Here is a 12,073-nt window from a genome sequence, read left to right on the forward strand (position 1 = left end):
ATTAACATTAATAGGAATACTAAATTTATGGAAAACAATATGATTAAAGTTTATATTTACACCTCTACCATGTTGTAGAGGCAAACAAACGAACAAAAAATCTTTCTTCTCTTATATTTTACTATATGCATTAATTAAACTTAGCCTGTATAAGCTATTAATTAAGAGTTATTTGGTCTTTGATACGATTTTAAAGCTTATTTTCTTACTAGCTGCGGTCCGCGGTTTCACCCGCGTGGCTCCGCTCCTGTTGGTCTTAGCGTGATGATACTAAATAGCCTATAGCCTTCCTTGATGAATGGGCTATCACACCGAAATAATTTTTCAAATCGGACTAGTAGTTCCTGAGATTAGTTGCTGTATATTATTAGTATAGATATTTACTTTTGAAATATTCAAACCCTTTACAATTTTTTGCTTATGCTTAACATATTAAATTATTAACTACATTCCGGTCTAGTCTAGAACTTTCCAATACAAGTCAAAGGAAATGGCCAATGTGGAAAGAAATAAACACAGTAATCGAAGCAAATCGTTTTTCATTTAATTATAATATCCTAGTTAGTTGTGAAAGCATACCAGTTAAGGGAATGAAAATATTTAAATATTCAACTTAAACATTACTCAACTATAATTAAGAAACGCTTAAATCATAATAGGTACATTGAATGAGTAACAATAACTACAGGCTATAGGTACATATATATCATCACGCTAAGACCAACAGGAGCGGAGCACTGCGGGTAAAACCACGGGGCACAGCTAGTCATATTAATTATCTCAATGAAAATAGATCGTCATCTATAATATTAAGACAATAATGCTTAGAATTAACTAGCCGTAAATATGCAAATCATCGTTTCTTAGTGTTTCGTTTATTTTGGATTCAATTAAATTATGTCGTCAATATTTTGATGCTATTTTTATAACAATAATAGTCCCAATACCGAATTTTGTAACTTCTGAATCTATATAATATATTAAATGTATGAAAATTTTTAATAACAGTAGTTCAAAAGGCGTTCGGTTTTGAAAATCGCTTAAAACATTAAGAAGGAAATCTTCTGTCAATTTCAATGAGGCTTTTTTTTTCTAAGCTATCTATTTGTATATGAAATTAAAGCCAAAACAGGTAATTTCCTAGTAAATACTTTATCATATATTTATTTAAGAAAATTACTGTAAGAGTTTCACAAGAGAAAATATGTTAAACGTAACCAACCAGTTAAAGTTATTCTAATGATATATTACTATGATAAGCTTGATTGAGATATAATTGCTCACATTTAATTTCCTACTACCTACTACTAATCGTTTACGTAATAAGGATTAAAGTGTATATTTAATAAAACAATTTCTTTTTTTAATTTTGGTAATTGATATTCTAATTAAAAAAATATTATGATAAAGGAGCCATATTCGTAATTTATTTTTAATATATATGTATATGTATTGTATTTACTTTTTTAAGAGAAGAAGTATTATTATAAAAATACATTAAATGTTTTATTAGAGAATTTATTCTTAACTAGCGGTCCGCCCCGACTTCGCCCGTGGTACATATTTACGTTTTCCAAGATAAAATCCCTAATCTAAAGGTAATCAGAGATATTGAGAAAGTAGTAAATCGATTAATAACTTGATACATATAATATTTCACAGGATCAAATATCGTAAGTGTGAAGTAATTTTATATACTGGTAATTATATACGTGTTGTGTAAACATATAGTTTACATGGTGAGAGGTGACAATTTCTATTAATATAGATGAAAGTTTGTATGTGAAAGTTGCGAAACAATTGAAGGTATTTGGATGAATTTTTGTATGTTGATAGATAAGATTTGATCTTCATCATCACTATCACTAATATTATAAAGAGGAAAACTTTGTTTGTTTGTTTGATTGTAATGAATAGGCTCATAAACTACTGGACCGATTTTAAAAATTCTTTCACCATTCGAAAGCTACATTATCCACGAGTAACATAGGCTAGGTTTTATCCCGGAAATCCCACGGGAACGGGAACTATGCGGGTTTTTCTTTGAAAACGCGTGCGAAGTCGCAGGCGGAAAGCTAGTATTATATAAATTATCCTGTATACAGTCATTGTCAAAAGCTTTATCTATCTATGTTTTAAATACATTCAAATATGGTGAGCAATTCGGACGTAAAAGGGCAGATATTATTATCCACTTGTATTTGTCTATGTTAATTACAAACGGACATATGAAAAGTTAAATATTTCTATTAATAATATTAGTATGTATAAGAATTAAGGTAATAAAAATTGGTTTTGCGTTTTTTGTGTTGACTGATAAAAAAATTTAATTTTGATTTTACGGTTTTTATATCGTAAATGAACTCTTAATATGTTGTAGGTATCAAAAAAATCGATGAAAATACCATTTAGATAATATGCTTTAGAATTTAGATATACAACACTATAATTATATTATACAAAACTTTTTGAAGAAATATAATCTACTATATATAAAAATAAGTCGGGTTTTCCTTCCTAACGCTATAACTCCAGAACGCACGAACCGATTTCCACGGTTTTGCATTCGTTGGAAAGGTCTCGGGCTCCGTGAGGTTTATAGCAAAGAAAAGGTGTCTCTGGTGGCGAAACGGAGTTCGCCGGGATTACTAGTTATCGATAGAAAATAAATGGTCGGTATTCGAAATGCGTGACTAACTTACTCCTAAATTAATCTTATATATAAAATTCTAGTGTCACAATGTTAGTCTGCATACTCCTCCGAAACGGGTGGACCGATTCTCATGAAATTTTCTGTGCATATCGGGTAAGTCTGAGAATCGGCCAACATCTATTTTTCATATGTACCACGGGCGAAGCCGGGGCGGACCGCTAGTATTATTATAATATTATGTTTAAATAAACTTTATATTAGCATGTTAGTTTATTAACCCCGTACTCGTGGAAGAGATAACCTTAATTTTGTTCAATACAAGAACCACTCGCGGTTACATTGTATGCGATTTTTTATAAAACACCTAACAATAATGTTTTTTAGAGATTCCCAGATTTAATTGTTACCAAGTATGCCAATGGATATCTGTTACGAGGCCATAAGTATAGGAAAACGATTTTCCTCCATTGAGATAATATTACTACGTATGGAGGAGACACCACGAACAAAATCTGTGCGCCATTTTTTTGCTCTAACTAAGTTTTAAAAATTATTATCTAGTTAGGTACTTAACGATGAAAGTTATTCCTTTGCACTTTTCCGTATTATTTGTGCAATATCGTAACACACACGAAGGCATGTTTGATGCGTTTCACTTTAAAACCATTAAAAAATACACATGGAACATAAGTGATGTAGGCGGTGTCGTCTCCATATTAATATTATCTCAATGTTTTCCTCTAATAATTTTTAATTTGTATACAATTTTCTATGTATGCATTTTTTTTAACCTTTACGATGCGTTTACATAGGAAGATTTAATTTCAGGCTTCATTTTTTTTGTTAATATTGTGATTGTATTTATACTAATTTATATCGGAATAAAGAATCAAAACAAAACGCAGGTGTCTTACTTAATAATAAAAAAAAAACAAATAAGTAAATATAAGGTAGAAATTATTATCACAAGTTAAATTTATAACGAAAAATGCCTCAAATAAAAAGGCACTGCATAGATAAAAATAGTTTGGATAATCCAAAAGTGCACGCCTCATAATTTTTTTTTAATAATTATTTATTAATTATTATTTTTGTTTATTTAATAACAATTAAACCACATACACATACATACTCAAGCGTAAGAGAAAAAAAAAGACTCGATTAGTAAAGTATTTCGGTCGCTATCGTGTTAACAAGAAAATCCTCCGCACATACAGACACACGGACGTCCAAGACAGAACTTTTTTAAACTGTTTTTTAACTAGTTTAAATAACAAAAATGACATCAAAAATATCATGAATGTTAAAAATAGTGTTTTTTCTTAATATGTGTGTGTATGTATTATCTTACAAGTGCAATGTATGATACATAAAGACATTTTAAGTTTGAAAAATCAGATGTTTTGCGCGAAGTGACAGTAGTACCCACCTCAACGCTTCGCTTATGAGGCGTGCAATATTAACTAATGTTAAATTTAGTACAACATAATAATTGTTAAATTTTAGCTAAGTTTTGTATCTATCTTAAAATAATAATCGTATAAACCTTTAAATAGCGAATTTTATAATGGAGGCTGTTTTTTCATAAACTTTACATTTATTTTCTTCGTTTACAACTAGATGGCGTTAGTTTGTCGGAAAATAATTCGATATTGAGAGTTTTCAAAATCATAGTAAGTATTCTAATACTGTACTATTAGTATTAGTAATATAAATCAAATAACCTTTTGATATATAATGCAAAAATAATAATAGTTTAATAAAACTAAAAAACACGCTTTTTATAGAAAACCGAACTAAAAAATAGAAAATTTTATCAAATTAGTGTATTGTCATCGGTCCTCAATAAATCTACAAAGTTTGAACGAAATCTGGCCGTTTAAAGTGGGTCAAAATCGCGCCCAAAGAAGTCGGTTACAAACATACAGGTGAAGCTAATATAAAGCGTGTAATAATAAAGAAGTTATCGATTCTTATATTATATAATCAACATACCTACAATAATTTTAAAATAATTGGTACTACCACAGACTAATAATAATATACTACGTATACAAGTACTAACTACCAAAGACTAAAGCAAAAAAAAAAAACGTTTCAATTTTAAACTGAAATATTTACGAGGTTATGATGCATAAAACATGCATTAATTAAATGGATAATTGAAGTATTAAAGTATATTTACAAAACACGTTGGTATTTGGTACACACTAATAATAATTACTTTTAATTGAGATATTAGAACAGGTAATATGGAATAAAGTTCTTATGTACATATTACTTTTTAAAATAAATTATACAGGTATTGTTGTAATTCAAATATTATTAAATAATTTGTTAAATCTTTATTTAATATTGTAATTTTGTAAAAAAATCATTAAATTTTATTATTCAAATTCTATCATTAAAAAATCAATCATATACCAAAGTAATTAATGATAAACTTTACTAGGTTTTCAAACTTCATAATGGACTTAACTCAGTTAATTAGGTTAGGTCAAGATTATTTATTTAATCTATAGTAATAGATACAATTATTGTTGAGCAATCAATGCAAATTACCTCTAAAACAGATATACTTTTAATTACATTTAATTTTAACGGATCGTAATTTGTTTTTAATCTTAAAGTCGATTATTAACAACCAGATCAATTTAGATAATTATTATAACACAGGTTTCATACATCGATGTAATTTTTTCAATCGTTATAATTCTCACAACTTAAATACCCTCATAAATAAATATACTAACACCTAAATAATTGATTTTCAATCTTACTATTAGAACCTATGCTAAATTAAAAATATAATAAAAAAAAACACTCACTTTTTTCATTTTTATTTCCATTCTTGGACAGAACGACAGCTCCGTTCTTTTCCATGCACTGGCTGGTTGACACAACAAGCTCCTTCATTTTTAAAAAAGATTAAATCGAATTTGCAACAGAAAAATAAGAAACCGCGTTCGCGCGCTTTTTAACGTCACTTCGACAGGAGCACAATACGAATGGCAATGGTAATTATTGGAGCGGGCAACCTGTTCACGTTTACGGCCAAGGTAATCGCGATCGAAAATTAAAAAAAAATAGCACAGATAATAAACACTATGATATAATGCGCGAAACGCGACAATAGATAAAAAAGAGCAGTGTTTTCGAACGCCGCCGGCTTACAAGTGCGCTCCGATGCGCCGTACGATATATTTATACAGAAACCTGCGTATTTTGTGTTAAATATTGTGTAATTACATATTAGAAGAATAAGATTGAGATTGAAATTACAAACTTAATAAAACTCTAATTAAGGGCCTGGAATTGTTTGATAGAATTGTCCAATATTGCATAAGAATTTTACGTTTTTTTCAACACTGTCACACATATATCACATGTAGATGCTGGGGTCATGCCAATAGATTACTTATGTTTTGAATTCTATTTTTTCTATTACGATAATAGTCGTATTGCGATTAACTGTCAAAACATGATATCTTCCTGTGGCCAAAATTATTATTTCAATAAAAGTGGGCCAAGTTTAGTATTTATTGATTTGCAAAGACTCCATGATAAGGTCATTGATAAAACATCTTGGCACCCATAAAAGTATTAAACTGGTACAATATGTGGTGTCTAGATCAATTGTGTTGTTAAATACATAATTAACAATATAATAAAGCATTTATCATATTTTGTATAATAGCTGGCTAATCAAGTTGCATTTTGCACGCATGTTTTAGCAAAAAAACGCACGCAATTAGTCGATACCTACAAACGCATTTTTTTTGCGTGTAAAATTTTAATTATCATAAACATTAACCTTTGCCTCTTAGTAACTTAGATACCAATAGCTTAGTTTTTCTTATTTATTTAATATTACAGATAATATTAAATATAATCCTATACTTATAACTAACGCAACCTACTGTCATTGTGCAGGTTAAAAAAGAAAACACTGTAATTTTTATTTTATCAGATAAAATTGTGAATCCAAATTATTTTTCAAACAATATTCAACAATTGAACATCGGTACGATAGTAATGACTTAAGGATGGCTTCAACCTAACACGCCTACAGAAGAATTATATAAATATAGTGTCCATATCTATTTTTTAGTTCTTTATAGTAAACCACATTCTCTCTTTCAATATGTATTTATAATATTTATTTATTTATGTATATTAAATTCAAATTCCAATGTTATAATAGAGTCGTAACATAATTACTTAGCAAGTCGCTATAAAGCGTAATTGAAAATCCATATCCGATTGCGTTGAGAATCTAAGAGTCAAATAATGTGTTCAAAACTAGCACAAAAATAAATTATCTTTCAATATATTTGCATAATATTAATGTTAAAAGTGTTTTATCAGTAAAAGAATAATATGACGAGGAAACCGGCGAAATCAAAAGTTCGACGACATGTGACATCTGCCCGCACTTGGCCAGCGTGGTGGATTATGGCCTGTACCCTCATAGGCCCGTGTCCCAGCAGTGACAATGTCGTCACAACTTCTCTGAGATTACCATGTATTTAATAGAAAAACATTTATTTTAATAATAAACATTAATGCTTAATGTACCATTATCAGTTGTTTTAATATCAAATGTCATATTTATAAGCTTTGCTTCGTTGTATTTCTTTATATCTTTGAACTTCCTTTGATATTTTACCGCCTTTTTTGGTTGGTACAGTTGTTATATAATTAGTTAAGAAATAAGAATTAGTTCGATCATTTCAATTTTGTAAATTATTCATTCGCTTAATTGCAACTTCAATATATTATATTGTAAACGGTGGTTTGTAGTTGTACAATTTTTCTAAACCTAAATATTTTTTATACTTAACACCATAACTATCACCCGCGAACTGCTCGTATCGCGATGGAACACACATTGGACAAATCCGCATTGTGATACGGGAACCACGATATATTATGTAGCCGAGCGATACGTGGAGGGAACACTCTACATATTATAATGTATGTACGAAAAAACCCATATAATATATTCATCCCTCTTTCATTTGAGAAATGTTTTTACGAAGATGACCTAATTCACGATCTATATTATGCTTCTCATAATGTTGATGGTGGATCCCAAACATTCCCAAAGGCCAAACTTCAGTCTGTCAAAGTTAATCCTACCTACAAAATGTTCAATAAATGATTTTATTTGTTCCTATTTCCCTTATTATTTAAAACAAAGAAACTAGTCACGTATTTTATATCAAAGAAACACGTGAATGTACTGAAATTAAATAAAACAAGCACGTGGTATATACTTCAATATTAATAATACTCCGTGTCAAAACAACGGCTTTATCTGAAGTGTCAGTAACATTTTATTAATAAAAGCCCGCGACTCTGTTTGCAGAAATATTTTTGCATACCATAGCTGCCATAATCAACCACGCTGGCCAAGTGCGGGCAGATGTCATATCACATGTCGTCGAACTTTTGAGTCTTTGACATGTCATTTTCTTACGATGTCCCTTAATTAAAACGGAATATAGCTTTTCTATATCCCATCTAGGTAAAATATTTTTGACGTGAAATTTCTTTTAAGGCGCGTTGAGAGTAAAATTTCAAGGTCGCGTCATGGCAACACCATCACGTCATGGAGTGAGGCGACGATGTTAGTATCTTTGATTCTTGCCAAAGAAGTTTCACCTCTGACACATGTGTTCGGCACACACGCTCTTTTTTTAGATTTTTGACAAATACAGACAGACTGAATAATTTCGCATTAATATAAAAATATGATAACTAATTAATGCTTAATGTACCATTATCAGTTGTTTTAATATCAAATGTCATATTTATAAGCTTTGCTTCGTTGTATTTCTTTATATCTTTGAACTTCCTTTGATATTTTACCGCCTTTTTGGTTGGTACAGTGGTTATATAATTAGCTTAGAATTGAAGGGTACTAGGTTCGATTACTAACTTATTTGTTGGTACAATTTTGAAAATTATTTTCTATGCAAAAATATGTCTAGGATTAATAATAAATATTTTTCGGGACAATTTTCACACACGGCACGATCTGATCCCATACTAAGCTTTCGCTTGTGTTATAGAAACCAGATGGCTGATAAACATACATACATAATTTTAAATAAATACTTATATCTATAGATAAATTAACACCCAGACACAGAGCAAACATCTATGTTCATCACACAAATATTTGCCCAAGGTGGAAATCGAACCCACGACCAGTGGATTGGAACTTGGAAGGCAGGGTCATCACCAACCAAGCCAACCGGCCAGTCCAATTTACATAATATTATGTAAAAGTATTTCCATTTTCCGATGAAAATCAAATATGTAATTTTCGCATACATTTTCTTACAAACATTCTTCATACTGAAATTAATAAAGGTACTTCTGAAAGTTAAATATAAATTTTATACGTGCTATATATTATCCCTAACATTGATGGATTTTTTAGACTTCTTATCACAATTATTATTTAATGAAAAAAAAATTGGTTGTCTGTAAAGTCGGTTTACTGACGATAGTTGAACGTGACAACGTCCGATTGTGCTTCTTTGTCGCTCGTTCCGCGCTCTCGCTTGCACCTCAAGCCTTACATGAAACGCCTCAGAGCGAGGTAACGCCGCATGAGTCATGTTTTTTCGTGCGTGCAGCTGGCTCTATCGAATTATAAGACGTTGTCACGTCAAAAGTTTCTATAGCGTGATTTATTAATGTTTAAATATCCCAAATTTTAACAATTTATTTTTAGAAGCAAGTAACACGTGTAGAAGATTGTATTATTATGGTATGATTGTGCATAATTTATGTTATGCTTTAGTACAATATAATATTATGAAATGGAGGTAAGATAACAAACAAAGTAGTTTATTTAGTATGTTACCGGAAATGTATTAAACCTAGGAAATGCACCTAAAAACTGTTTTTATTATATTATATAGATTTTGTAAAACAATGTTTTTAAAAAACATTGTTTTACAAAATCTATATAAAACTCAAAGGTGACTGATATAGTGATCTATCAACGCACAGCCCAAACCACTGGACGTATCGGGCTGAAATTTGGCATGCAGGTATAGATGTTAGGACGTAGGCATCCGCTAAGAAAGGATTTCCCGAAATTCTTGCGGGAACGGGGAAAATCGGGGATGCACGTACAAAGTCGTGGGCGGAAGCTAGTATTTAATACATACAATATATCTTTACATAATATTATCTCGGGAAATGGGAATTGTATACAGGGTGTCCCACTATTGGTATACTAAGCGCGAAGGAACTTGTAGTTTTGCATACACTGATCACGTAAAAAATAGTAAAAAAATAAAATTACGTCAAAAATTTTTTGCTGAATTTTTCCTGAAAATCCATGTTTTCTTCTCTAGCTTGGTGCAGCCGGCATATACCGCTTCGCTAATGTGAGCATTTTGTCTATGAAAACATAATCTTAAATGATAGCTCACGTGCGGGTGGCAAAGTTGGGCGGGTTGCTTGTTAGGGGTGTACACATGGAATTTTAAGAATTCCTCTATTTGAAAAAAAAATGCGTCTGGAATTTTATAAGTATTTTTTACGTACTCAGCGTATGCAAAACTACAAGTCCCTTTGCGCTTAGTATACCGAAAGTGGGACACCCTGTATAGTTCCTGTATCGTTTTAGGAAATGTATAAAACGAATGCTTTCTGAATAAAATTAATAATATACGTTACTAGCCGCTCCGCGCGGTTTCTCCTGTTGGTCGTAGCGTGATGGTATATAGCCTATAGCCTTCCTCGATAAATGAGCTATCTAACACCGAAAGAATTTTTCAAATCGGACCAGTAGTTCCCGAGATTAGCGCGTTCAAACAAACAAACTCTTCAGCTTTATAATATTAGTATAGATTATATTGCCTCGCCGCGGCCGCTGCTAACGCGGCACGCTCGCTTCGCTTCTCGCTTACCTATTTTTACACTGAAAACTATGTAAATTTCCATTTGGTATTTAGGAAATATATAGATTTCCTAGGAAATGTATTGTATTTTTATTTGTTTTAGTATTGCATGCAAGTAAACATGCAAAATATGAATTTGAAAGTTTGCCAAAAACCCTGTTAAAGACACGGGAGCTAGTTTAAGAAATTCATAGTTTAAGAGACAGTCTACAAAATTTTAGATTTTTTGGAAAATAAAGATATTTAAAAAAACACGTGTTTGATGATCCGGAACAGGCCAGTTACGATAAATATAAAATTTAATCCCACTTTATTATATAAATGATAAACTTCCACCTTTTGCTTAGATTAGAACTTTTTATCGTCAAGGCCCATTTTAAACTTATTATATTTGTGGCTTCATTGAGAAATGATAAATATAATGAGTATTAATTTATAATTTCTTGTATCAACGGACGGATAAATGTCTCCTGTAACACAGGACATTTCCTAGCATAGGAGACATTGTTCAAATATTGCAATTAATTGTACCTACAGCTACGGTTTATGTTTTACTTATATGTAAGTTATCCTATAATTGCATGTACATGTATATTTTTTGTTGTCAAATAAAGAATTTATTTATTATTTATTTATTTATTTAAAGAATAAAGAATTTAATTATAAAATTGTGTTAAATAACTAAATGGTTTTAGCAAAATAAAGAAAAAAAATGTGATAAAAATGTTATAATAACATTTAGAAATATAAACACATTGTTACCTTTTAGATTTTAGAAAACCTGACTTTTAGAAAATAAGAGGGTAGTGCGTACATATTGATTTAATTTTCGATTTTCAGTGGCTATATTTTTGATTTTGAACTCAATTTAAGCATACATAGGGACATATGCATAGGGACAAAGAAAGCGACTTTGTTTTATACTATGTAGTGATTAGGATAGCCTACCGAAAATGCTCCTTTCTTGTCCTAATACTTTAAGAACACGAGTAATCTCCGAGGAAGGACATTATACGTATATAAATAAAATAAATTGATACGAATCTCTACGTGGAAGGATCTTATACATATTTCACGACTAAATACATTCAATTAGTATAATATAATACTTAATGCGATCACTCAAACGTATCATATTATGCGTATTGCGTTGGATTGCCAAAGCGATTGGTCGATTACATCCTTTTTAATAAAAAAACATAATAATTATATCCTTGCTGACTTTCTAGTGATGTTGATACGTCAGGTAAATAGTGATATAGGCTTGGATATAGGTAATGTGTTTATTAATGAGGAGCATTGTCTTATGATTCTTCAGTTTTTGTACTGAGCATAGACAAAAAATCTTTAATTGTTTTTGTGCAGATGTGTTGTTTTTATTTTATATGGTGATTTAAAGGCAAAATAAACATGAATACATGACATGAACACATGAACACATGAACAAGAATAAATAGAAAAAAATCAATCACGAGGCGGGACTCGAACCCGC

General features: G+C 30.5%; 2 protein-coding genes across 2 annotated transcripts in view; one reads left to right on the forward strand and one right to left on the reverse strand.

The window, feature by feature from the left end:
• The window catches only part of Pu (GTP cyclohydrolase punch), a 32,241-nt gene extending 26,403 nt beyond the window's left edge, over positions 1-5,838 (reverse strand). The window contains exon 1 of the mRNA XM_089711802.1: positions 5,482-5,838. Coding sequence (XP_089567928.1) covers positions 5,482-5,569 — 88 coding nt within the window. The 5' untranslated portion in view covers positions 5,570-5,838. The remainder of the gene's footprint in view (positions 1-5,481) is intronic.
• A 1,195-nt stretch (positions 5,839-7,033) lies between these two features.
• The window catches only part of LOC149476485 (putative beta-hexosaminidase fdl), a 34,428-nt gene continuing 29,388 nt past the window's right edge, over positions 7,034-12,073 (forward strand). Inside the window, exon 1 of the mRNA XM_089711832.1 lies at positions 7,034-7,174. Within this exon, the coding sequence (XP_089567958.1) occupies positions 7,034-7,174 (141 nt within the window). The remainder of the gene's footprint in view (positions 7,175-12,073) is intronic.

Source organism: Colias philodice, chromosome 27, assembly GCF_061535455.1.
Source record: "Colias philodice isolate Cphi_HAF_F1 chromosome 27, ilColPhil1 Martin Lab GWU primary, whole genome shotgun sequence".
Taxonomy (NCBI): Eukaryota; Metazoa; Arthropoda; class Insecta; order Lepidoptera; family Pieridae; genus Colias; species Colias philodice.